At 53.0% G+C, this 26,850-nt stretch overlaps 1 protein-coding gene across 4 annotated transcripts in view; it reads left to right on the top strand.

Moving 5' to 3' along the window:
- The window catches only part of UBP1 (upstream binding protein 1), a 65,454-nt gene extending 38,604 nt beyond the window's left edge, over nt 1–26,850 (top strand). Inside the window, exons 3-17 of one of the 4 annotated variants that reach the window (XM_038760299.1) lie at nt 4,052–4,128; nt 6,814–6,919; nt 8,141–8,247; nt 9,795–9,947; nt 10,946–11,056; nt 11,558–11,665; nt 18,636–18,739; nt 21,325–21,379; nt 21,790–21,883; nt 22,604–22,694; nt 23,239–23,393; nt 24,689–24,831; nt 25,598–25,649; nt 25,990–26,100; nt 26,328–26,850. In XM_038760299.1, the coding sequence (XP_038616227.1) occupies nt 4,052–4,128; nt 6,814–6,919; nt 8,141–8,247; nt 9,795–9,947; nt 10,946–11,056; nt 11,558–11,665; nt 18,636–18,739; nt 21,325–21,379; nt 21,790–21,883; nt 22,604–22,694; nt 23,239–23,393; nt 24,689–24,831; nt 25,598–25,649; nt 25,990–26,100; nt 26,328–26,365 (1,505 nt within the window). In that variant the 3' untranslated portion in view covers nt 26,366–26,850. The remainder of the gene's footprint in view (nt 1–4,051; nt 4,129–6,813; nt 6,920–8,140; nt 8,248–9,794; nt 9,948–10,945; nt 11,057–11,557; nt 11,666–18,635; nt 18,740–21,324; nt 21,380–21,789; nt 21,884–22,603; nt 22,695–23,238; nt 23,394–24,688; nt 24,832–25,597; nt 25,650–25,989; nt 26,101–26,327) is intronic. The other 3 variants (XM_038760308.1, XM_038760318.1, XM_038760326.1) reach the window with 3 other exon arrangements.

Here is a 26,850-nt window from a genome sequence, read left to right as displayed (position 1 = left end):
TTTTTTTTTAATGAAGCTGTGTCAGACACGCAAACCAGTTCAGAAGCTGCTTACAGCTAATGCACAGAAGACTGTAAGCTCGGTTCGGGCAGGGAATGTGTCTGTTTATTGTTGTATTGTTCTCTCCCAAGCGCTTAAGCACAGTGCTCTGCACCCAGTAAGTGTTCAATAAATATACTTGAATTCATTTGTATTGAATGGAGACATCAGAAAGAGGTTGGATGAACATGGAGAATAAGAGGCATTGCCTCAGTATTCAAGAATTGGGAAATTAGGGATTTAAAAATGCCAAGTGCCATCAAAATTGCCATCAAAAGGCCAAAAATGCAAACGCAGTCAAGGAAACGGGGATGAGAGGGATAATGGAGCAGGCGTGGCTTCCGAGTACAGGTAATCGGTGGCCTTTGTGGCAGTCCGTTTCCCGGCCCACTCAAGATGGCCTTCCACGTGTGTGCAGGGTGCTCCACTCCCCACCTCCCCTGAAATAAAAGCGAGTCACTTGGGGTCTCAGTTCCCTCATCTGTAACATGGTTCCAAAACGCCTGAACTCCCTCCTCAGACCATGAGCCCCAAAAGGGTCGGATACTGTGTCTGACCTGGTCATCTGGTGCCTAGTCCAGCATTTTGGCAACCGGGTGGGGTGAGGAGGTTAAAGGGCAAAGGGAAGAGGCAGTGGGAGCAGGCGGCTGAGCTGGGGGCCGGGGCGTGGGGGACCAGAGCCTGGCGGGGCTTCTGGCCTCTTCCGTCTGATGTTTGGGCCCGCGAAACCTGGGGAGTCCATGACTACCCATCCCCTCCAACCCCCATCTGGCAGGGGGGGCTCCGGAGAGGAGCTGGCAGCTGAGGGGTTCCCAGGAGCCTGTGGCAGCCTGCGACCTCGGGGCGGATTTTGTAGGGACACACTCTGCCCCGCTTTATCACTCGTGGAACCGAGACAGCGATCGGTCGGTGTCCGTCTACTCTTTTGGACTCCCCCAAGCGCTTAACACACTGTAAGCACCCGGTTAATACCGCTGATGGATCGATGGCTGATGGACCAGAGAGTTGAACCAGAATCTGCTCCGGATCCGAGATCTGGGGACGGAGCGGCTTGCGGGGGACCACCCGCCGGGGAGGGAGCCTCAGGATTTAGTTGCAGTCAGGGGGAAGAGGGGAAGGGGCACCTTGGGGCACTTGCCACTCTCCCCTGCCCCTCTTACCCCTTCCCCCCAGGGCCCAGCAGACGGCCAGGTTCTATCTCAGGGTCCACAGACACTGCTGCTTGCTTGCCGTCCAGGTGACAGAATAGGATTGTCATAATTATGGTCTTTGTTAAGCACTTACTCTGTGCCCAACACTTTTCTAAGCACTGGGGTGGATAGGTTGGGCACAGTCCCTGTCCCACATGGGGCTCACAGTCTAAGGAGGGAAGAGGATCGAATCTCCACTTTTTACAGCTACGTGACCGAGGACCAGAGAAGTGAGGCGACTTGCCCAAGGTCACCCAGCGGACAAGTGGCAGAGCTGGGATCAGAGCCCAGGTCCTTTGGACTCTCAGGCCCGGGCACCATCCGCCGGGCCATGGGGCGTCACATGACAGTCTTTTAGACTGTGAACCCACTGTTGGGTAGGGACTGTCTCTATGTGTTGCCAATTTGTACCTCCCAAGCGCTTAGTACAGTGCTCTGCACATAGTAAGCACTCAGTAAATACGATTGATGATGATGACATCTCCAGGTCCCACTGTAGCGGACCTACAACTGGAGTCAGGGTGGCGTGGCCAAATGTAGCCATCCCCAGTCAAGGGGTGGGCAGGAGGTGGGGGAGAAAGAGAAGGCAAAGCCACTGGGCACCCCGGCCAAAATCAGAGATGGCGGACAGGAGTTTTGACCTTTCCGCTCTGACTCTCCCCTTTTACTTTTTCGCACACACCCACCCCTCACTCCCCTTCCCTCCTTCCTCCTCGGCAGAGAGTAGTTCAGGGACGACTGCAGTTTGAAAGCCCCGGTTGGAATTTCCTCCCCACGTGTTCCCATTTGTCGTCTCCCCTGTATCTTCCCAGTGCTGAACCTGCTCCCTTATTCACATTTTCCGTTTTGTAAAGTTGTCTCCCTCTCTGCTTTTGGTGGCCATTTTCTCTGGCTGGCTTCTGCAGTAAAATCTGCGTCTATGGCATTATCAGTCGGTCAGTGAAAGCGCCTACCATGTGTAGAGCACTGTACTAGGGTTGGTAGACACATTCTGTGCCCGTAATGAGCTTAGAGGCTAGAGGGGGAGACAGGTATCAAATAAATCATTTTATAATACAGAATTTATCCAGGCGGACTAGCCGGGGAGACGGATTATTAAATAAATAAATCATTTATAATATAGAATTTATCCAAGCGGACCACAGTCCGGATTACTACATTCAAGAAATAACGGTTGACCACATTTGGGAGGATTCGTTGTAAGTTATAAAATGCAGGGGGTTGCCTTTAATAAAACAAGGCAATGGACTCGCTTAATTTTGGAAACGTAGCATTGATGTCATTTAAAGTATTTTTTGGATGCGGTGAGTTATACTAAGATTCCTTTAAAAATATACCAGTTCCTAAGTCACGTAAATCCTCAGTTTCCTATACTGCATATAGTCTCTCCCATGTTTTTCAGTAAAATCTCCAGACTCAAGACTCCGAAAATTAAGCGACGACCTTAAGTAATGCTATGTTCTAAATGAAGCTGGCTGAGGAACGATTTTTTTAAAAAGTTCAAATGACTCATCCGTTCCGCCATGGTCCTGTCTTTTTAACCACCGCCCTGCTAGGAACCCGAAGCAAGAAAGCAGGCGAACAGGTGGACGGGTTATAGGAACCAAAAGACAGTTTGTCTTTACCGAGAGCAGTTCAAACTGAAGACCCCCTACCTTTTCTCAGCGGCTTTTATCCGCAAAACACGTTGCTCAGCTACCACTCTGGTGCTTATCCATCCAGCCCACATCTCGTCGCATGGCAACACATGCAGAACATCCACAGGGCTGAGCCGATACCCTCGAAGGCTCATTTAGCCGCTCGTTATCCTTTTTCTTCCAAATGAACCTGGAAAAATTTCCCTAAGTCACTGATGACCATTGACGTTCACTCCCAGGTTAAAGCGATGTCGGTTCACAACAGCCGGCAAAGCCGACTGGCCTGAATTATCCCCTGAGCCAGCCTGGCCGGCTATTATTCCAGAAATAATGAGCCTAGTCAGATTTCTCCAAAGATCTAGTCAGTGAGTCACCCGCCAGCTCTGTACCAAAAAGAAGAAATGAGAAAAACGATCCTAGACTCACTGCCTAATTTCCTCAACAAAATATATGAATTCTTTTTTTTAACCAAATGGCTTCACTTCTACTCATCGCTCACCATTAGGTGCGGCAGGAAGTTGGGGTCGTTCCCACTTGACAGATCGATAAATAGAGGCCCAAGGCCCAACTCCCCATACCTGCTCACTCTGCTCCTTAAGACTTGTTCCCCTTCTGTTAAATTTTTATGCCTTCAGATTAGCTGTTTGCCACTTGTACAGACATTTTTAAAGCTACTAAGTGCACATCTGTGTGGATGAATTTATCATTTTGGGTTGCTGATCCCTGGTATAACTCTTGAACTCCAGGCAGGTGGAATGTTTGTCCGACGTCTGCAGTCCTGTCAGGGTTTGCTTTCCCTCTTCTGTTTCCTGAACTGTCCCCAAGACCACTTTTTCAGGAATCCCATCCAGCGTCCTTATTTTTTGTTAAGATTTCATTGTGCCCGATGTCTTCAGCCAAGGGTGTTTGTCTCCCCACCCCAGGATACGTCAGAGAGCTGTTGTGGCAGTGGCAGAAAGCAGTGGCTGTCATTGCTGAATCCTTTTTTGCTAGGCTGGGAGAGAGGGGAGGGAGATGTATTCGTGATTTCCAGAGATGGGGAATACTGCTGATATACGACCGCCTCTCTCTCAGCTCAAGTTTGGGGGCGGTTGTGGGGAGGAGAAAAAAAAATAGCTGCATTGATTCCTTTATATTAAAGGTAACTGGTGATGTGTGTGTAATTCTGAAATTTCTTTAAAACAGGTCAGTCCTACGAAATCAGAATGCTGGATAACCGGAAGATGGGAGATATTCCAGAGATCAGTGGGAAGTTAGTGAAGGTGAGGAACTCCCATTATGCCTATAAAATGTTGCCACAGGTGGACCTTATGGAACGGAGCCGGTGTTGAGGAATGATTTTGGTGGCGGTATTTTCTTCCCTCCTGCCCCCACCTCTTGCTGCCCTTCCAAAAATCTGTTTTAACTCCTCCCAGCCTTCCCTCCCAAGCACTTTAGCTGGGTTGTGGCTACAGGAAGCTTTCCTTGTGGAGAGAAAAGAAAATCTGTGAACTTCTGAGTCTGAGGTTAGGCATTTAAAAACAGTGAACGCGAAGCATTATTTTTAAATCCACTCTCAGGTCGGAATGTAACAGTATTTCACTGTGCTGTTTGCAGAAGTATTTGTGAAGGAGGCAGGATTGGGTCTCAAATGAGTAGGCTCAACGTGACCAGCCTAAAGAATACTATACTCGTATATTGAGAAACGACATAACCACATTCAGAACCACATCCCAGGATTTTACCCCTCTGCCTCCCTCTTTGGCGTCGGTAAATTATTCTTGAAAAGATCCACTCTTCCAGCGGGCAAATGGAATTAGATCATGGGAGCTCTGGATAAGTTGGGACTGTTAGCCCTATGTGGGACATGGACTGTGTCCAATCTGATTAGTTCATATCTACCCCAGTGCTTAGTACATAGGAAATGTTTCACAAATACCATTTAAAAAGAGAGAGAGAGAGAGAGAGAGAGAGAGAATGTCTAACATAAGCCAGCTGCTGAAACCAGATTGAAAGATAACTCTTATTTTCTCCACGGAATACATGTCCTGTTCGGTTGGCCCCGAGAATCGGTTTATTTATCACACCGTAAAATGAACGCTGCTTGGTTATTAAGACTTTCTGTATTTGAAACCAAAGTGCCTTTGCCAGTGGTGGCTTTTTGAACTGCTGGGCCCACTGCTTTCAGAGTTGGCAGGAAGAGTGACTACTGTTAGCTCTTTTTAATTATTCCCAGCAGCTGCAGATGACTTGAGTTCACAGCAGGCGAAAAGCTGAAATGGTTACTTTACGTTGTTTCTTATTACTGCCGTACCTCCAACTGGCCATCTTAATCGCTTCCCCGAGTACTTAGCAAGAATCCTAACCAAATGTACTTCCCCAGAAGAAAGGGTATTAGTATGCCCCAAGATCCAGAAAATGGACAGGCAATATCAATGTATTTTTGTAAGCAGTAAGCTCAGTAGATTATAGGCACACAGTCGAATAGCACTGAAAAGGAAAAAAGAAATATTTTGAGTTATTTTTGTGTGTGCATATGTAAATACTTTTCATAGGGCCTTTCACGTATTATTAAGGGAAAGGGCACCTTGAACTAACACGGTAGAGCTTTGCTGTCCGTAATAGCGGTAGTAGCAGTGGTGTGTACGAAGGCTTACTACGTGAGAAGCTGAGCCCAAGGAAAGCAAATTAGACATGGTTCCGTGCAGGCTTGCAGTTTCAGTGGTAGTGATCACAGTTGGAACAAGACAAGCAGGAAACGTAACCAACGGACACAACAGTCCAACGTAGCAGTGGGAAACAAAGAAGCTAGGACAGAGGGCTAAGTAGCGGTTAAAGGAAGTAACTGAGCATAATTTTGGATTTTTTTTTCCCATTTGTAGTTACCTTGGCTTTATCGTCGGGCCTGAAAAGAAGCCAAGCAGCTACATTTTCTGTAGAGCTCAAAACAATGCGTGAGATGAATATTGGTCTAGACAAGTTGGGAGCAAAGCTTTATGGAAAGGAAAAATGGGCCCCTTCCCCACCGCCCCGGGAAAGTAGAAAAGAATACAACGGTCTCAGCAGTTGTAAGCGTCAAAGCTTTCCTAGAATCCTAGGGATAAAATCTGCGTGTGAGCATTGAAGGGAGACGACTGCTCCTACTGTCGTTTTGCACACCCCCTTCCCCAAGCATCAATACTCAGACCTCTCCAGTCATCCTGAGCGTGTGTGTGAGTTCCGCCACCTTTCCCTGTAAGACCTTGAAGGGCATAAGCAACTTCCTCTTAGTCAATCAGTGGGATTTATGGAGTGCCTAGTGGGTGCAGTGCGCTGTACTAAGCGCTTGGAAGATCAGTGTAACCGAGTAGGTAGACACACCCCCTGCCCACAAGGAGCTTGCAGTCAAGAGGAGATGCGTGGTGGTGTATTAATGTACTCTCCCAAGCGCTTGATACGGTGCTCTGCACACGGTAAGCGCCCAGTAAATAAAACTGTTGCTCGGCCCATAAAGATAGGCCACCTTGTAGTCAAAAGCGAGGCGCCGAACTAGCCTCTAGCCCTCAAAATAATAATAATAATAATAGTGGTGGCATTTGTTAAGCACTATGTGCAAAGCACTGTTCTAAGTGTTGGGGGGGGGGGGGAATACAAGGTAATCAGGTTGTCCCAGGTGGGGCTCACAGCCTTAATCCCCATTTTCCAGATGAGGCCCAGAGAAGTGAAGTGACTTGCCCAAAGTCACCCAGCTGAGTGGCGGAGCCGGGATTAGAACCCATGACCTCTGGCTCCCAGGCCCGGGCTCTTTCCACTGAACCACGCTGCTTCAAAAGGCCGGGCTCGCTTGTGCAGGCAGCGTTTTCTGACTCCCCACGCCCCCGGTTCCGCTCGTCCTCCCGCGGCTTCCCGGTCATCCGGGAGTAGCCGGGCTCCCCGGGGACGGTAGACGAGGAGCTGAGTTTTGGCCTCTCCCCGTTTCTCTCCCGTAGAGCACCATCCGGGTGGTGTTCCACGACCGGCGACTCCGCTACACGGAGCACCAGCAGCTCGAGGGTTGGAAGTGGAATCGCCCCGGCGACCGGCTCCTTGACCTAGGTAAGCGGAGGAGCGGGGAAGCCCCGGGACGCTCGGGGACCCTCCCAACCCCGGGCGCTCACGGGGGCCGGAGGACAAAGCCGTTTCACGTCCCCCAAGAGACGCCGTCCGTTAGCGGCAAGCTCGCCAAGAAGCAGACCGTAAGCTCGTTGTGGGCAGGCGGTGTGTCTGTCTATTGTATTGTACTCACCCAGATGCTTAGTACGGTGCCCTGCACACAGTAAGCGCTCAGTAAATACGACTGACTGTCTGACTAGGGGGTAGAGCACGGGGGGCCTGCGAGGCAGAAGGACCGGATTCTAATCCCGGCTCTGCCCCTCGTCTGCCGGGTGACCTTGGGCAAGTCCCATCACTTCTCAGTTACCTCATCTGGAAAATGAGGATTAAGCTTGTGAGCCCCATGCGGGACAGGGACTGGATCCAACTTGACTCGCATATGTCCATCTCAGCGCTTAGCACAGTGCCAGTAAGCCCAGTAAGCACTTAACACACAGTACATAGTAAGCGCTCAATAGGTATGATTGAGATCAAAAGGCACCTGTAGATGCTTCTATTTGTGTCCTTTCATTATTATAGTGTACTCTCCCAAGCGCTTAGTACAGTGCTGTGCACACAGTAAGCGCTCATTGAATGAATGATGGAATGAGTGAACAGGTATCATTAGTGAAGGTGTCTTCCCCTCTAGAGTGTAAGCTTGTTATGGGCAGGGAGCGTGGCTGCTGATTCTGTTAAATTGCACTCTCCCAGGTGCTTAGTACAGTGCTCTGCAATAGTAAGCCCTCAAAAAATACCACGGATCGAAGGATAGACACATAGCCTTTTGGTGATGACTTGTCATAAATTGTTAGAATTACCACAAAAAGGTTAGGTTTCGCATAGACACACAGATTCATGTGCCTTGGGGAAGACCTTGCTACGGGTTTGTTAATAAATGAATTAACTGTAAAGTGTAGGAGTGAGCTCTTGGCATTTATTCGATCAGTCAATCAGGTATTGAGCGTTTACTCCGTGCTGAGCACTGTTCTAAGGGCTTAGGTGGCTACTGCGTCGAAGATGTCGACTCCCATTTTAGCGTCAGGGTAAATTTTTCAACATTAATGTTGAAGTTGTGTTAAAAGGTGAAGTAGTTTGTGTCCTAAACGTCGAAGTAACCCATCTGAGACCAGTTTTAAGCTGGACCTCCAAGTAATGGAATTGTGTTTCTGCTTTTGTTTTTCACAGATATTCCAGTGTCGGTTGGAGTAATTGACACAAGGACAAATCCAAGCCAGTTAAACGCGGTTGAATTTCTGTGGGACCCCACGAAACGCACATCTGCTTTTATTCAGGTTTGGATTTGTACGTTATTGAAAGCGTACTGCTAACTCGGCCTTTTGTACGGCCTTGGATGGTGACGTGTTTGCGGTGCATAACTTTGTTTCTTCTGACTAGCGAGTGTCTCTTGACGCACATCTTTTGATTTCCTGTCTTCGTTTTTCCAAAACCAAAGGCTCTCAGGGTAAATGTTGTGAAATTTTCAAGGCGGGAGATTCCGATCCAGTTTCCTTTACAACTCAAAGTACTTTCACGTGTCCACTCCGAAACTGCCCCTTTAGGAGTAGAGAACGAAGGGCTGACTCTTCTGAATTTGTCGTCAGACCCGTGCGGGAGAAGAAGCAGCAAGTTTGATAGCTTAAGGGCCGAGGGTTTGCGTTGATCTCCTTGCCGTTCTGCAAGAGGTTCCAACGAGAACGAACATATTTGCCTTTCCGCCTTCTTTCTTTCACCCACGTAGATGTCAAAAGTGACAGAAGTCCGTCCGGACTTTTTTCACGACCCCCAAGTGGATTAGCTTCAGAAACTAACAACGCGGAAGCGTAAACGTCTCAGGGAAAAGGATGGTTCAAAAACCCATTTGCGATTGCCCTAAGAGAGCGGGGTCGGTGGGGACTTGTGCATAAAGACTGGGAAATGGAGGTTCGGGGTTAGAATTCATCTAAAGCCTTTGGATCTCGGTTGAGCGCGGAGGTACTTTGGAGGAACAAAGGAGAGCTGTTCTTGAGCCATCAAATAAATATATCTCTGCAGCTCCTCCCCTTCCCTTCACCTTCCAGCCCCTGCCTCTTTGGAGTAGAGCAGTGGGAGCCCGTTGGCCTCTTCTCTCTTCTTCTCATCACCCATCATCACCCCCACCCCTCTTCCCTGCCGTGCCCACGCCAACGGCCCGTCTGTCCTCCTCCGCCCTCCCTGGGAATCCCCTGCCGCCTCTCGGATGCGCGGAGGGTTCACGCAAGGGGGAGGAAAAGAGAAGGAAGCCGTGCGGCCGCCGCTGGGCAGCTGCTAGGCATTTGAGGCCGTTGCGGGTGAGCAGGGCCGGGCTGAGCCTCAGGGACCGGTCCACGGAAGCGGGGCATCCGACCGTGACCATCGAACCCTGTGTCGGATGTCGCTTTCGTGTTTTCCCCTGGGACCAGGAGGTCCCTTTCACTAATGACACTGTCCCGGGGCTCTCATGCTGGGATACTAGGTGCGGGGAGCAGTGGGGTGGTGTGTGCGTCCATCCGTCCGTCCGTCATAGGTACATCACATAGAGAACTTAGAGGGGACCATCTGTCAACATGCATTTTGCATATAAGTTAAAGAGTCTAGCTATTTACCGTGCCGACTGCATTACGCTCATTAACGCCAGAGGCCTTTTATAGACCCTTAACGAGGAGTGGGTGGGCTCTGGTTTTTGTTGCTGGCCTTGGGTTTACAGTGGCAATTTTTTGAGGTGTGCCACAGATTGGCTGTTCAACATTTGATCAGTTAGGCCTGAATCATGATCCTGGGAGGGAGGGAAGGGAAGAAGGGTGGAAGGAAGGAAGATGCATCTGTGTTTGAATGGGTTTTTCAGGTACATTGCATCAGCACAGAGTTTACCCCCCGGAAGCACGGTGGGGAGAAAGGAGTTCCTTTCCGGATTCAGGTCGACACGTTCAAACAGACCGAAAGCGGGGAATACACGGATCATCTGCACTCAGCCAGCTGCCAAATCAAAGTCTTTAAGGTAGGCTCGGTCCGTTGGTGGCGTTTATGGAGCGCTTACTGTGTGCCCAGCATTGTACTGAGCGCTCGGGAGAGTACAGTGTGACAAGAATCGGTAGACACATTCCCTTCCCACAAGGAGCTTACAATCTAGAGGAGTGGAAATTCATCCTTTATGTTGAATTTGTCACATGTACCATACTGTGGGCGGGGATTATACACTTGGGAGTGCACAGTAAAAGATCCATGATCTCAAAGAGCTTAGTAGAAGAAGTATTTATCGAGTGCTCACTTGGTCGAATGAACCGTACTAAGTGCTAGAAGAAGTATTGTATTTATCGAGTGCTCACTTGGTCCAATGAACCGTACTAAGTGCTTGAGATTTGCAAGCCCTTGGGATGCGTAACCGTCGTCGTCATCATTACAAAGAAGGGACACGTTTCCTGCCCACAGGAAGCTTACATTCTAAGGGGGGAGGTGGGCGTAGAAATATTTACCAAGAGAGCTGCAGAATCAACCCCTTAATGTGCAGTCGAATAAACGTCTATGTGAAAAGGCTGAAGATGGGTTCCCAAGTGCTGGTCTTGATGGGCGGGCTCACACAATTTCGGGTGCCGGGAATTAACTGGGGAAGACTCGCCAGACGAGGAGGGATTTTCAGGAGGGCTTTGAATGTGGCCTGTCAGAGGGAGGGAGGGAAGGAGGAAGTTCCAAGCTGAGGTAGCGGAGGCAAGAGAGGTACCGTTCACAGGTTAGACTGGGATGAATGGAGTTTAGAGTGTAACGGAGGACTCGAGGACGCGACCGAGGCTCTCGCATCTCCGCTGAGACAGAGAAGTCGGATCTAGTTCCTGCGCAGTTGACGTCAGCCTCCGTTCCCCCTGCTCCTCCTCAGCCCGTGGGATAGGGGCCCCGGCCGATCCGATCGCGTGGCGCACGGGAAGCGGGCCTATAAACGTACGAAGAGGATTTGAGCCGCGTGTACCAGCTAGCTCGGTCACACGGTTCTCCGTCTTGTAGCCCAAAGGAGCAGACAGGAAGCAGAAGACCGATCGAGAGAAGATGGAAAAGAGGACGGCCCACGAGAAGGAAAAGTATCAGCCTTCGTACGACACCACGATCCTCACGGAGGTAACGCGAATCGGGTTTTCAGAGGAAGACCGTTTTCCCTGCGTATTAGCAAGCCTCGAGAGAGAAATTGTGGAAGGAAGAGGTGGGGGGCCTTCTGCGGGGGCGGGGAGGCGAGAAATAAGTGTAGTGGTGAGTTATGCTTGAGGAGGATGCGAAAGGAAAAAGAGTTAAATTTGGGGTCGAGCGGGGATAGGGTATTCAAACACATTTGGGTGCGGCAGGACCTTCAATTTAGAAGGTGCTGGAATCCCAAAGCGAGTCTCCAAACGGCGGTCCCTCATCATCCTAGGGGGCAGAAGCCAAATTTTCAGGTGGGGTCCGGGCTGCTTTCCACCCGGTTGGGCCATCCCAACGGAAAAGTAAATGCTCTTGATGCCCAGGGGCGAAGGCGCAGCGGGATGAGGCACGTATCTGGAAGGACTAGGTCGGAAATAGGGTAATGAGCTCTTTCCTCATTGTATAATGAAAAACAATTGATCCCAATCTTTGGTGTTTGTCCAGATGAGACTTGAGCCCATAAGTGAAGATGCAGTTGACCCTGAGCAGAAAAAGTCCAGCAAGCGGACTTTGCCAGCAGACTACGGTGATTCTCTGGCAAAGCGAGGCAGTGTAAGGGACACTTCCTTCTGCTTACCTTTTCATTGTGCAAGACACCTTGTGCAGTGTTAGATCTAGGACCAACTTCCACGGCGAAAAGTCGAAACCCAATCTGGCTGGCGGGCCGGCCTCGGCTTCCTCGAATTTGCTCCTGTTTAGACCAATTGCTTTCTGTTTGTGTTTCAGTGAGGAAAAGCTTCCTAAATCTAACACTTGAACCCGAGAGGAAAAAAAAAAAATGTTTCGGAGGTAGTGGGGACTACGGGGCGGAGGGGGTGGGGGGCGGGAGAGAAAAGAGCGCACGTACGCACACCCTCGTGTGCCCACAACGCCCACACAGCTAAGAACCCTAAAACGGGCTTCCTTTATTAGTTGGCAGCAGTACGCAGGTTTTACAGTCGCTCTTTAAAATGCCGTGGCTTGCACCTGGGGCCGGCGGAGTGGATTTTTAAAGCATCTGCGAGCAATGACGGCAGCAAATCCTCTGCGTTTCCGTAGGTGCTAGTGTGCCTATTTCTGTCTCCCGGCGGGTTCGCGTCCATCTGTGCTTTTTTGCTCTATCAGCGAGTGCGGAGGGCCTCCCTTTTTCTAAGCGGCGCGGGCTTTCCCTTGGAGCTCGTCCCGCGGGCCGGAGTTTCGAGCGGAGCTAGTGAAACTTGACCTCAAATGTCACACGGTAGCCCCCGACCTGAGGACACCTCAGCCTGTAGCTTCTGGGGGCCCGCTTCTCTTTGAATAACTTCCTATAACAGAGCTACGCGTATATGACATCTGCAAACGCCTTTGGGAAGACACTTGATGGAATCAGACAGCCTTTGAAAGAATGTTTTTATGTGGCTATTGTATCTGAAGCCGGCCTTTCTGATTTTCATTCTCTCCCCTCCCCACCCCGTGATTTATTTAGTGAGTCACCGGCTCAATTCCCCATCCTTAGGGGTTGAGTGTATGCCGTTTGAAGGGAATGATCTGTGTAGTTTCCCGGGCACTCCCGGGAAGATCCAGGAGGGAAGATCCGTCATGGATCGGCACGCTCTCTCCCGGAAGCATTTCACCTGGTAGTGAGGCCGTGCCAAGGTTTGGAGAGTGAGAGTTGGGAGTAAGTTTAAGTCTAAGCAAGTTTTGTGACCTGGGTGATTTTTACCCAAAAGCGATTTAGTTTCTCAGAGCTAACCTCAAGCCGCCTCCCCCCCCTTCCCTCTACCGTTGAATAATTTGCTAGATCTTTCCGCCAATTGTATTTATTGAGTGCTTACTGTGTGTAGAGCGTTGTACTGAGCGCTTGGGAGAGTACGGTGTAGCAGGGTCGATAGATATGTCCCCTGCCTACGACGAGCTTATAGTCCAGAAGGGGAGAGTCTTAGAATGTAAAGTGGAGCTTTTTGTATTTGAAGCTTCCCTGTTTTACAGCACACGTTGTTTTTGTGCCTGTAAACAGGCGCGTTTGTATGTGCTTCATGCTTAGGTTGGTTGGTGGTACTTGTAATACCTTTCACGTAGATCACTGACATGTGTTCTTCCCCCCCTGCCCTGTGTGGGACAGGGACTGTGTCCGACCTGATCGAACAGTGCTCGGCTCGTAGTGAGTGCTTAACAAATACCGTCATAATAACAGTTTGTACGTAAATGATCCTAGCCCAAAGTGAATGGCCCGAAAATCCCTCACGCTCGGACTCGGTTTTGGTAACAGTGGAGCCGATGCCGCCGATTGCCCGGGAGCAGGGTGGGTGGGGAGTCACTATGTGCCCTCAACTGGGGCGAGAGAAAGGACGGGCACCCGAGCTTTATGCTCGGAAGGGATTCGTCCTGACGGCCCAATATACTTCTGACAAGACCGTCTCCCCTGCCCTTGTCTGTCACCAACCGGTTCCTCGTTTTCTCCCAGAGACCTGCCCAGGTCAGCCGAGACAAAAGAAGGCCCCGTTGGGAAGAGTGGGCGGTGGCGTGAGGCTCCGCCGGGGGGAGCCGACGGCCACCGGGGTTGAGTGAGCGGGCCAGTTGGCCCCCCAGGCTGCGGAAGTAGGGGTTCTCGCCAGAGGGCCGGCCTTAGCCATCCAGCGCCCTCCGTCCTTCGGACATTAGTTGGAGATCTTCCCCCATCTTAACGACTCGATCCCCCAGATCGGCTCCGGACCGGCCGCCCCGACTGTACGAGAACATTTTCCTTGGCGTCGGCCTGTTGCCTAACCCGAGGAGGATGGAGGCCAGAGGCCCCGCGTCTCTCCCCGCCAGGCCCCGCGTCCCGTCCCATCTTATCTCCCCAGGCCGGCACCCTGCCCCCCTCCACGTGGCACTGCTCCGCATCCCGAGTCTTCTCCCACTTCCCCCTCCATCAGGTAGCTATTGAGCGAATGCAGAGCACCGTGCTGCCGGCTGCTCGGGAGAGGACGGTGCAACAGAATTCCCTGCCCACGCTGAGATTACAGTCTAAGGAGGCAGACATCGATTAGAATAAATAAGTAGTTTATAATTTACGGTTTAATTCCCATAGAGAGGACGGCTGATTTTCGCCCTCCGGATAGGCCAGAATTATTCTTCCAATCAAAAGCTTAGAAAAAAAAAAAGCCGCTTGAGGAAACTCAGTCTTGACACGTCCTCTCTGCTTCCCATTTCCCAGGAGCTTTATTCCAGGTGAAGACTTGGGTGCTTTTTAATGGTATCTGTTAAGCGCTTACCACGCGCCAAGCACCATGCTAAACTGTGCGGTCGATACGAGAATAATCGAGTGGGACGCAGTCCCTGTCCTACGTGGGGCTCACAGTCTTAATCCCCACATTTTACAGGGTAACCGAGGCTCAGAGAAGCCAAGTGACCCCCTCAGGGTCACACAGCAGAGGAGCGGCAGAGCCAGGGGTAGAACCCAGGTCCTCCGCTTCCCGGGCCTGTGCTCTTTCCACCAGACCAGTGTCGCTCATTTCAGGCCATCCCGATATAGCAGGCGGAGTCTTCGTGGACTGGGACGGCCCAGTTAAGCCAAAGAAATGGGTCAGACGGAGCCCGAGGCCGTTCTCTTCTTGGATTGCCCCATTCCGGGTGATCAGCGGCCTGGGATTTCACATCTTCCTGGCGACTGTACTGTGTTGCCTGCCGCCCGGTGTCTCTCCAGTGGTGTTTGGTCTGGGTGAGGGGATAGAGAGTCTAGGCAGAGCTCACCTCCGGTTCCTGCTAAAGAAAGCAGAGTACGTCTCAAATTTTTTTTTCTTTTTGGAAAAGTGGCAGGATTCACTTGGGCGGGCAGCCTTCCAGAAGAGCCGTGGCATCGGTCAGGCAGGAGGCCGGGTCCCCGGGTCGGGCACAGTCCTTGTCCCACACGGGGCTCGCAGTCTTAAGTAGGAAGGAAAATAGCGAGTCCTCATTTAAGGGATGAGGAAATTTGAGGCACAGAGAAGTGAAGGGACCCGCCATGAGGTCAAGAGACAGGCAAGTGCCGAGCCGGGATTAGAACCCAGTCTTCCGATTCTCAGGCCCGCCGCTCCTCCGCCGTAACTAGATCAGTTGACCACCCAAAAGGGGCTGCTCGAGGCTCGTCTGAAACGGAGTTGAAATTCCGTCAGCAGCAGCGGAGCGTCAGGCAAAAACGAAACACTTCGTAGGCCTCGGGGTAGGATTCGGGTGACATCTTAATGACTTCCACCGTGGTTATTGTGAGGCACTTATTTGCGGAGCACCGTGCTATGCGCTGGGGTATATCCAAGAAATTCAGGCCAGACACAGTCCTTATCCCCCACGGGGCTCGCGGTTTACAGAACGAGGGAAAACAAGGGTTTCATCGCCCCTTTAAGGGTAAAGAAACTGAGGCCCAGAGAAGTTAAGTGACTCGTCCAAAGTCACCTCGGCAGGCAGGTGAAGCTCTTTCCACTAGGCAGGGCTGCTTCTGAGTTTGTTAAAGCGTGCCCGTCTGACAGACTCACCGAGGCCGGATCGATTTCCATAGGTCTCAAGCGGTGGGGCCACCCAGCCTGGCTTCGCCTCGTACGTCCCGACGGACAGTTTCTCAATCTGGGGTTTCTAGTCCCTGGGGGGGCGGTCAGTGACAACCCCCGACACCGCACCGGCAGTCCGGATTTGGTGCCGTCAAGTAGACGACGGGGTCTGCGAGTCTCTGCACTCGGACGTAGCGGGCCATAGAGAACAGGCAGTGGAAGAAAATGAAACTGATGGCCTTGATGTTTTTCTTTTTTCCCCAACGTTCAGGGTGAGAGAGCGTAGTGAGGGCATCGGGGGTCATTTCATGTTCAATTTATCGGTCAGAACATTCAGGCCAGCAGCCTGAATGAAGCCTCATCTTCATTTTCAAGTTTTTTTCCAATCATCATCAGTGGGATTTTTTGAGCCCTTACTGTGTACAGAGCACTGTACTAAGCTCTTGGGAGAATACAGTGATGATAATGATGATGATGGTATTTGTTCAGCACTTACTATGTGCCAAGCACTGTTCTAAGTGTTGGGGTAGATAGTGTAATCAGGTTGTCCCATGTGGGGCTCACAGTCTTAATCCCCATTTTACAGATGAGGTGACTGAGGCCCAGAGAAGTGTAATGACTTGCCCAAAGTCACACAGCTGACAAGTGGCGGAGCCGGGATTTGAACCCGCGACCTCTGGCTCCAAAGCCCGGGCTCTTTCTGCTAAGCCACGCTGCTGTAAAATGGGGATTGACCGTGAGCCCCCCATGGGACAACCTGATCACCTTGTAACCTCTCCGGCGCTTAGAACAGTGCTCTGCACATAGTAAGCGCTTAATAAATGCCATCAGTATTATTATTATAGGAATAGTAACGTTGGCGTTTAAGTGCTTACTGTTTTCTAGGAACTGTTTCAAGGGCTGGGGTGGATACAAGCAAATCAGTCCCCGTCCCACCTGTGGCTCGTAGTCTTAATCCCCGTTTCACAGATGGGGGAACCGAGGCCCAGAGAAGTGAAGTGACTTGCCCAGGGTTACACAGCAGGCAGGTGGCAGAGCCGGGATTAGAACCGAGGATCCTCTGACCCCTGGGCCTGTGCCCTCCCCGTTAGGCCACGCTGCTTGGCGCCTAGTTCAGGCCGAGAGAGGGTTGAAATGTCCGCGGTTGCTGTTAGTTCCCCAGTTGCACAGAGTTGGAAGTGTCAACTGTGGGGTAAGTGCCGACGGCCACCGTTGTGGCCGTATCGTTGCCATTCCCTAGGGAATGCTGAGCCGAACGTAGAACGGGCTGGGGGTTGCGGCTGGGTGCCGGGGGAGGAAGAGGCAGCAGGCATCCAGATGCCACCCTGCCCACCTGTCGTCGTAAGGAGAAACGCCTCAGGGCTCGTAGAGACGAGCTTAGCTGAGCAGGGCACTGGGGGGGCGAAGAGAGGCGACGCGCGGATAGAAGTCAGCAGCACCCGGGGCGAGCGGGCACACCGGAATGGGATCGTCGGCGATCCCGCCCGGGAGGCTTCGGCAGTTAGCCCGGGCCCGTGAGGGAAAATAAGGAAAAGCAGAGGTGCGGGCAAGCCCTACTTAGGGCGAGCAGGCCCGTAGTAGCAGCCGCCACGGCAGCGACTGCGGCTCTGATTGGAAGGAGAAGGTTGACAGCGTGCCCCCAAGCTCCCGTCCCCGGGGGGATAACCCACTGTTGGGTAGGGACTGTCTATATGTTGCCAATTTGTACTTCCCAAGCGCTTAGTACAGTGCTCTGCACATAGTAAGCGCTCAATAAATACGATTGATGATGATGATGATGATAATGTAACGCTTGGCTCAGGCCCGGTTCACCGGGTGACTCTCCCAGATTCTCGTCAGTCTCCGAGACCGCCTCGTCTCAGGTTTGCTTTAGGAAGGAACGATTCCCGGCCTTGGCTAAGGGTTCGCTAAGTGTGCCGCAAAAAAGCTCACGGGCGTTTTTTCTTCGAAGCCGTAGGCCGTATCTCGAGGGTCTTTTCAGAGAATTTGATGCAGCCCCTCTGGATTGGACGTACCACGGATTTGCTCAGTTCCGTCGGCTCGACGGGCGGGTTCTGCCCCGAAGGCGTAGCGCCCCGGGTGCCGAACGAAATCTCGAGAGGCCTTGAACCCCTCCTGGCGCGACTGGCCCATGGCTCCGTCATCGCTCCCCGACGGTCCGGAGCCGATTTGGGTGGCCTTGTCCCTTCCCACCTTCCTTCGTCCGAGCCTTCGCCCGAAATCCGGTGCGCCGAGGGCTTCGGGATTGGCCGTGGGGCCACCCGCACCTTTGCCCGGGAAACGATCGGGGTCCGTTGGCACGGGGCACTTGGCTCCCTTCGACGGTGCCCCTTTCCCCCCTCTCGTCCGGGAAGGTTTAACCGAGTAGAGTTAGGAAACTGAGGTTGGGCGGCGGTGAAACGGCAAAGGGAAGCCAGCGGTCGGGCGCCGTGAGGGAGGCAGGCCGACCGAAAGAAAGTTCCCCCGGCCACAAGTAACCGAGACCCGCTTGTGAGCCAGATTAGCCGATGCCTCTCCGAGCCAAATTTTTTCTCGGGTCCCTGAGCTTCACGGGGGGCAACCGAGGGGTTTACGGGACGCGGTAGAGCGAGGCGTGACGGAAAGAGAAGGCATAGCTCTCTCTAATACCTTAAATTCTTCCCACCTCTCTAGTGATTCCATCATCAGGGTCTTCATCGTGTCTTCCTGAAGAGAATTTAAAGGCTAGATAGTCCTCCAGTGGGGCTTTATCTGCCCGGCGGGAAGAAGTGGGGCTGGTTCCTTTCGGGTCGGGTCTGAGAGTCTTTTAGACTGTGAGCCCTCTGTTGGGTAGGGACTGTCTATATGTTGCCAATTTGTACTTCCCAAGCGCTTAGTCCAGTGCTCCGCACATAGTAAGCGCTCAATAAATACGATTGATGATTGATGATGAGAGGTGAGGGGCCGGGGACTGGGCTTGGTGGAAATTAGGCGGCCAGGATTGAACTGGATTAGGTTAGCGGGGGTAACTTCTGTTTCACGGTGGTCGAGATGACTGGCTGGTTTTCCCAGTTTAATATTAATTTTTATCTCTTCACCCTCAGTGCTCTCCATGGCCCGATACTCCTACGACCTACGTCAACAGCAGTCCCACTCCGACTCCGACTTTTACCTCTACTCAACACAATACCTACAGTGTCCCAGATAGGTAAGTGACTGTCCGGTGGACATAGTTGAAGGTGAAGCGAAGACTGTGCCCTGCTCTGCCTTCTGTCTCTCTCACCCTTTTTTTTTTTTTTTAAAAAAAGGCATTGAACATTTACTATGTGCCAGGCACTGTACTAAGCGCTGGAGTAGATACAGGGTAATCAGGTTGGATGCAGTCCCTGTCCCACATGGGGCTCGCAGTCTTGATCCCCATTTTACGGATGAGGTGACTGAAGCACAGAGAGGTTAAGGGACTTGCCCCAGCGTTACACAGCAGCCAGGTGGGCTAGCTGGGATTAGAACCCGGGTCTTTCAGATTCCCAGGCCTGTGCTTTCTCCTTTTCCTTAATTGGAGCGCTCTTCAACAGGAAACACCCCTGGAAACACCCATGACGTTTTAGCACGTCCCCTCCGGTCTGAACCCCAAGATGTTTGAAAACATGGGGTGCGGGGGAGAGGGAAGGCCGGGTTGAGGTTAAGGTGGGCAGCTCCCTGCCTAAAATGAAAAGTCAGTTGTTGTCTGATTACCCGGGAGAAAGAGGGAAGGCCCAGGCAGGTCAACTGATAGGAAATTATTGCTCGGTTCTAGGTTAGAATTGCTCAGTAATAATTGTACCCCAACTTTAGCTAATTGACACAAAATGAGATGTTATAATGATATTAACAGTATTCGTTGAGCACAGTTTACTGAGTGCTTAGGAAGGGCAAAACGAACAACCGACTCATTCCCTCCCCTCAAGGAACTTAGGCTCCAGTGGGGGAGTGGGGAAAGATGCGGATATGATAGTGTTTACTGACAGAGTAATCAAAATAAAGGCTTCAGTGGGGGAGTGGGGAAGGATGTGGATACGAAAGTGTTTACTGACAGAGTAATCAAAATAAATGCTTGGATACGTCCACTCTTCCTCTTCCCCCCTGCCCACCCCCCAAGAAAATTTTTATTAACTTTTTGACATCATTAGGTGTATAATTTCCCGGGGAAGATTTCTGATCAGAAAATTGCAGCCTCTTTTGGTGACTAATTGGGAGAGGAAAAAAAAAAACCCATCATCCATGACATTGATACTTCTGCATCCTTTTTTGCCCCCTTAAGCTGGCCCGAATGAGTCGTAGGTGTAGCTTGCCCGGGGATGGGGATTGACGGTGTTTGAGTTGAATGGACAGGCGAGGCTGAAAGGTGGATTGTCCCTCGCTTGCTACTCTTTGTCACGTTTCCTTTTGGCACTCTTGGGGCTGCTTTTGGACTGCTTTTAGACTGTGAGCCCACTATTGGGTAGGGACTATCTCTATATGTTGCCAGCTTGTACTTCCTAAGCGCTTAATACAGTGCTCTGCACCCAGTAAGTGCTCAATAAATACGATTGATTGATTGATTTGATTTTGTCTCTGCCCTGAGCAATCTTGGTCTTGGACCGGGGAAGCGTGGCGGGAGGAGCCGGTTGCCTGACAGAAAGAAAACTTGCCCAGGCGTTGACCAATCGGTTTATATCGCAAGGGTCCGGAGGAGATTGTGGAGCGTAGCCCGGGTGATCGTTTTCACTGTTACAAGTAGGCATCCTCACTGTACTACGATCAAAACCATTATGTAGTGCTCATTCCAGTGGAAAGAGCACGGGCTTTGGAGTCAGAGGTCATGGGTTTGAATCCCGGCCCCGCCACATGTCTGCTGTGTGACCTTGGGCAAGTCACTTAACTTCTCTGAGCCTCCGTTACCTCATCTGTAAAATGGGGATTAAGACTGTGAGCCCCACATGGGACAATTTGATCACCTTGTATCCCCCCTCCGGCGCTTAGAACAGTGCTCTGCACATAGTAAGCGCTTAACAAATGCCATCATCATTATTATTATTATTCCTCTGTTTGACATCGCCGTAGCTCAAAGTTCTGTTTTTGCCCTGCCAGGCATTGGGACAACTAAAGAGGAAATAAGGTGTGATCACTTCTCCCACCCTCCCCCTCCCGGGCTACATATTTGGGGATGGGAAACTCTGATACTTTGGGGCCATCTCTATTTGGATTGCAAACAGAAATCAGATTTATCAGATCTGTAAAGCCACAGGAGGGGAGGAAGGAAGGAGAGAGGATGTTGTCCTTAGTGTATTTTGACATTGGTACCAGGAGATCTATACACAAAACACTGAACTGCCTTGATTTTTTTTTTTTCCTGGGCAAAAATCCTAAAGCGTCTCTCTGAAAGCCAGGTGCAGTTGTCATCCAACAGGTGCCATCATTATTATCCAGCCAAGCACAGATGAGCCGTTCCCGTTATTGCCACCGTTTCCGTTGAGTTCTCTTGCTTTTGGGAAGCCGAAAAAATTGATTTTGGTTCCCTGCCGTGGTGGTGATCTGTCTTAGGGAAGTCGCCTCCTGCTCAGATTTGTAGTCACGGAGGAACCGGGCATCTCGGTGACCCTCATCTCGCCGGTTGTCACCTCCCGGACGGCGGCCGCATCCGCCCAGGCCTTCGGTCCGAGCCTGGTGGATGGGTGGAAGAAGCGGAGTTGGGCTTTCCAGTCCTTCCGTACCGGACTGAAGAAAAATTGGGGGAAACTAATCCCAGGTCCCTCTCTTCCTCTTCTCTTTCAGCAACTCTTCCTCCCCAAATCATCAAGGAGATGGAATCTTGCAAGGCTCTGGAGAAGTGAGTAATCCCCCACCCTCCCTGCCGTGCCAAGGCCGAGCCCGAGCGGCCCGACCCCCCTTGCTTTCGGGGCCTGGTTTTGGCGTCGAGGCGAAATAATAGTGGTATCTGTTAAGCGCTTATTACGTGCCAAGCACTGTACCGAGCGCCAGGGTGGATGTGAGGTAGAACGATCCACCTGGGGCTCCCAGTATAGTAGGAGGGAGAATCCCCACTTTCAGATGAGGGAACCGAGACACGGAGGCACACGGCGGCGGAGCTGGGATTAGAACCCAGGTCCACTGATTCCCAGGCCCGTGCTCTCTCCGCTTCTAAAACCCTGCTGCAAAGTCAGGCGGACGGGCTTCCGGGTGCCCGTCTCTCCTGGACCCTTCGCCGACGGCCTTCTCTCCGCGCTTTACTTTTCGCAGCAACTCTACCCTTCAGCCACAATCCAGGAAACTCAGCAGTGGCTGCTGAAACACAGGTTCTCTACGTACGCAAGGCTTTTTTCCAATTTCTCAGGTACGTGTGACTCTCGGATGGGTCCCACCCCCCGGGGGGGGATCTGTGAGCCTTGAGGATGACGGGGGAGGTGGCCGTCGGTGCTCGGTCACAGGCCCCGGCTCTGCAGCTGGGAATAACGGGCCACGGCTCTACTGCGGTGCGGACCGCTGTTGGCCCCTGGTCTCCTGACTATATTCCAGCCAAATCAGGTTCTTCGCAGGGAGAGTTGGGGAAAACGGAAATACCGAAGCCTTCGGTCCTGGGGCGGTGGAGGGGCACGCGAGGAAGCTCAAAGAGTCCGTAGAAGCCTTTGGGAATTGGGCGTTTTACTCGGCCTGATCTTCCACCTGGGAAGGGCTAGGAGATGTTCCTCCGCTCCGCCCACCACCCCCTGTCCGGGGCGTTCCCTGTGAGTTGCGGCTGGCTGGGGAGGGAGGGAAGGACGGGCTGAGCGAGCGAGGGCCCGGCTGACGACGGCTCCCCCGAAACTTGGGGAGCCTCGAACCCCTCGGCAGCGGCTGGCCCGGATCAGGTGAATGGAATGGTTTCCACACGCGTGGTGTTGCCCGGCGAGGTCTTTGGTCCACACCCCGACTCCACAACAGTAACTGCTGGCCACGGGCTACCGGCCGCCTCCGTTGGCGGGGTGACGGCCGAGAGCGCCCACGAGTCGCTCTCATCACCCTCCGCTAAACGGTTGCTGACGCCGGCCGGTCCTCTGACCTTCCCTCTCCCCAGGTGCCGATTTATTAAAGCTGACCCGAGAGGACCTGGTCCAGATCTGCGGCCCGGCCGACGGAATCCGGCTCTACAATGCACTGAAATCCCGGTAAGCCGCCGGAGCCTTTGGGCCCGAAGCCGCCTCGCACGCTCCTCCCGTCGATCGGGGGCCACGGGCGGTGCCGGGTATCCCGCGGGATACGTCTCAGGCAGCGGTGAGCCCAAGGGCAGACTGTCAGATGGGTAGAAATACACCTGGGCGGGACTGAGTTCTTGAAGACGCCCGGCTCGGTTGCCGAGACACCGAAGCTGTGGTTTAGGGGAGCCCTCCACAGTCTCCGGGATGGCAGGTTCCGGCTGGCCCACAACGGTGCACGGCGCTAGCTTTTAGGCTTCACTTCCCAGCGTCCCTGCCCCGGCTCGACTCGGGGGCCGAGGGCGCGGCGCCCCGCGTCTGCCGGCCGACACGGCGCTCTCCGGACCCTCCGGTTCGCCGGCCCCCGGCGAGGCCCCTCTCCCGTCCACCCGTTGGGGCGAGGTGCATCTTCGTAAAGATGCTCATGGAGATCCCCGTGACGCAGTGATCTTACCCCCTTCCTCTCTTCCCTCCCCGCCGGGGGCTCACGGCGGGGGCCCTTGGGATTTTCCCGCAGGTCGGTCCGGCCCCGCCTCACCATCTACGTCTGCCAGGAGCAGGCGAGGAGCGGCAGTAGCAGCAGCAGCAGTAGCAGCAGCAGCGGCGGCGGTAGCGGCGGTGCCCCTCAGGAGCGGCAGCGAGAGGCCGATGCCAGCAACGCTTCCCTCTACGGTACGCGGCCCCGGCCAACGGGGCTCCAGCGCCCTTATCCCCTTAGCTCCCGTTGTGCCGCCCTGGGAAAAGCGGGTCACTGGTGCAGAGCGGTCGTTTAACGGCTGCAGACGTGGCACCGCTGTCATCTCGTTGAGGGGGACGGGGGAGAAGAGAAGGGGGAGTTGGCGATGCCGGCCCGGGTGGGACGGCCACCGTCTCCAGCTCCATCCCTAGCTCTGCTTTGAGTGTCTCCTCATCCCTCTTTTCTTTCACTCATTCGTATTTATTGAGCGCTTACTGTGTGCAGAGCACTGTACTAAGCGCTTGGGAAGTACAAGTCGGCAACATCTAGAGACGGTCCCTATCCAGCAGCGGGCTCACAGTCTAGAAGGGGGAATGGGCCAGGGGTTGAAAGCAGGACAGGAAAGATCGAGAGCACAATCTGACAGAATTAGCAGGCACATTCCCTGCCTGCAGTCTAGAGGGGGAGGCGGACATTAATGCAGTTGCTGTGGGATTGAGGGGAGGGGAAATAAAGGGGGCAAATCCAAGTGTGAGACTTCTCCCTGGACTATAACCACATTAATCATGGCCTATGTGGAACATATTGGCTGTGCAATGCACTGAACTGTTTTGAAAGTAAGCTGGTTCCCGGAGGGCAGGGATCATGTCTTTTAACTGTCTTTACTGTGTTTAGCAAAGTGCTCTGCACACAGACTTCTTGAGAGCAGAGATCATGTTTACTGATTCTGTTGTCCTCTCCCAAGGGCTTAGTACAGTGCTCTGCACACAGACTGTGAACTGCCGTGAACTCCTTGAGGGCGGGAACCGTGCCTGCTACCTCTGTTGTAGTCTCCCAAGTATTAATAGTAATAATGATGTTGGTATTTGTTGGTCTTTCCCAGCTGGGTGGTAATAGAGGGGTCCCGAGGACTGATGGAGTCCACGCGGGCATTCCCGCGGCTTATCGCGCTCCCCGATTGTTTCTCCTCTTCGAAGATGGCATCGCGGCCCTTATGGTGTCGCCTCCCAGGGCGGTCCCTCAGCACCCCATTCTGAAACAGAGCAGAGAAGCCCCCCCCCCCCCGGGGAGAGTCGGGAGCTTTGAGAACCGCTGGGAGACGGGCCGACCCACCTCCGGCGAAGAAAGTCGAGCTCCCGTGTGTCGTTAGGGCCGGTCACGCCAGGGCCACCTCAATCTCTCGAGCGGCAGATCCCGCGAAACACATCCAGGGGTGACTGACCAGCCAGAGGGGCCAAGAGGGGAGCGCCCAGGCTTCCACCCCAAACCCCGCTCTCTTCTGTCACCTCAGTCTATCACGCCATCTACTTGGAGGAAATGGCCGCCTTGGAAGTGACCCGCAAACTGGCTTTGGTGTTCAATATCCCTCTGCACCAGATCAACCAGGTGTACAGGCAAGGTCCCACCGGCATCCACGTTCTCGTTAGCGATCAGGTAAGGGAACCGGCCCCCCCTCACCATCACGACTGCGCGAGACAGAGGAGCCGCTCTTTAGGTAGCCCGGCACCCGCTGAGGTGGGACTTGCCTTTCCGGGGGAGGGGGTAAAACAGACGACCGCCAGGCAGCATCTCCCCAGAACAGCTTCGTTGTCAGGAAAGCAGAGCGGGAGCTTTCGGAAAGTCGTGACTGCGTCGCTCCACGGACGTTTCGCCTCTCGGCCGTCTTTAGAGCCGGTCACAAACTTTGTGCTAGAAGTCGGGGTTACCGGGGAGATCGCCGAGGGTGCCGGCGGCTCAAGCCCCTCATCCTCTGGGAAGTGAGTTAAGAAAACGTGGCAATAACAGATGCTGATATCCAGGACTGGTTGAAAAGCAGCCGTTTTTAAATTGGAGCAAATCAGAGCGGTGGAAATTATGATCTGAAAAGACCGACAGAGCTCTGCGGCGCTTTTGCAAATTGCCGCCTTAACGGCCTCAGGACTTAGTATTTCCAGGTGGTCCCAAACTCGAGGGGAGGTGGTTAAGGGCGCGTGGCTCTCTCCACTCTTCTGAGAAGACAGATCAATCAATCAATCGTATTTATTGAGCGCTTACTGTGTGCAGAGCACTGTACTAAGCGCTTGGGAAGTACAAGTTGGCAACATATAGAGACAGTCCCTACCCAGCAGTGCTCCCAGGGAATGTTTGTGACTTCCGCTTTTTCTGATGAATTTAGGAAAGGCCAATGATACTTCCCCCTCTTTGCTCTGTATCACTCTAGATGGTTCAGAACTTTCAAGACGAGAGTTGTTTCTTATTCGCCACGGTGAAAGGTAAGCCTTCTTGGGTGCCCAGCGGGGGCTGGGGAGGGGGCCGCACGGTGAGGTTGACTGGCGAGGAAGTGGCAGGAGGGGGTGGAGAGCAAGAGCTGGACAAGCCGGACTCCTCGGAGACGGTTTTGCGAAGGGGAAAACAAAAAATTCACGGTTTCGGCGGGGGGGGGCTCCTCCCCGGGACCGGTGGCGAACAAGCTCGTGTCCGGCTCGGCCCCCGCCCGGGGAGTGAGTCCTTCCGAGGGGCTGGACCCCATCATCCAGCCTGGAGTCTTAACTCCTTTTGCCCCCCACCCCCAAAAGGCGCTTGCTCCATAACTTGAGGCCTTCTGCTTTCCAGCTGGCTCAGAGGGCAGGGGCCCTGGAGAGCCGCCAAGTCCGTCTGTTGCTTCTCAGAGCAGCCCCATTTTCCCGCCTGGGAAAGAAAATCTTCCCCGGCTGTGGGCAGCAGGTACCTACGAGCTTCAGTGGGGCCTTGCTGGAAATTCCCAAACCACCTTTCAGCGGGGTGGGGGGCAGAGAACTCCCTCCCCGACACGCGCACACCCCAGAAGGGCCTCGGGAAGCCAGGGCTTCGGTACAAACACACAAGGGGAGAGGGGAACACAGTCCCGGTAGACCGTCTGGCCGGCAGAAGGGCAGAGCTGCATTTTTACGCGCAACTTTCCTTTCCTTTAGCTGAAAACGGTGACGGTTTCCACATCATTTTGAAGTGATGCCATACGTTCGCTGGACTGCTAATCAATCTCGAGTGGAGTCACGCTCCTTAGGGTCTGAAGACTGAAGCCATAGGTCTTGGGGTTGGACTCCACCGTATAAAAATGTTTCATATTGAAAACAAAACAGAACAAAAAAAAAATGACCTTCCTAACGAGCCGTCGAGAGGCAGCCTTCCTCCCGATCACTGCCGAGGCCGAGTATCCTCATGAGAGGTCAGAGGGCGCGACGGCAGTCTGCTCGCGGGCCCAGGAGGAGACAACCGGGCGAGCGGAAGGAAGAAGGCGACGACGTCCGGCCGGCTGGCCGGCCACCGACCGATGCCGTCCGGTCCGTCCCCACGGCCGGCGGGGAGGGACTCGCCCGCCGGCGCCGGGCCCACCTGGAAGGGAGGACGTACGCTTAGCGGAGGGCATCTTACCCGTCCGGGCCGGTTTGTCTATTACTGCTTGTATTTTTATGCTGTTTTGTTTTTTGGTCTTTT

Source organism: Tachyglossus aculeatus, chromosome 2 (assembly GCF_015852505.1).
Source record: "Tachyglossus aculeatus isolate mTacAcu1 chromosome 2, mTacAcu1.pri, whole genome shotgun sequence".
Lineage (NCBI taxonomy): Eukaryota > Metazoa > Chordata > Mammalia > Monotremata > Tachyglossidae > Tachyglossus > Tachyglossus aculeatus.
This window is presented reverse-complemented; position numbering and strand designations above follow the sequence as displayed.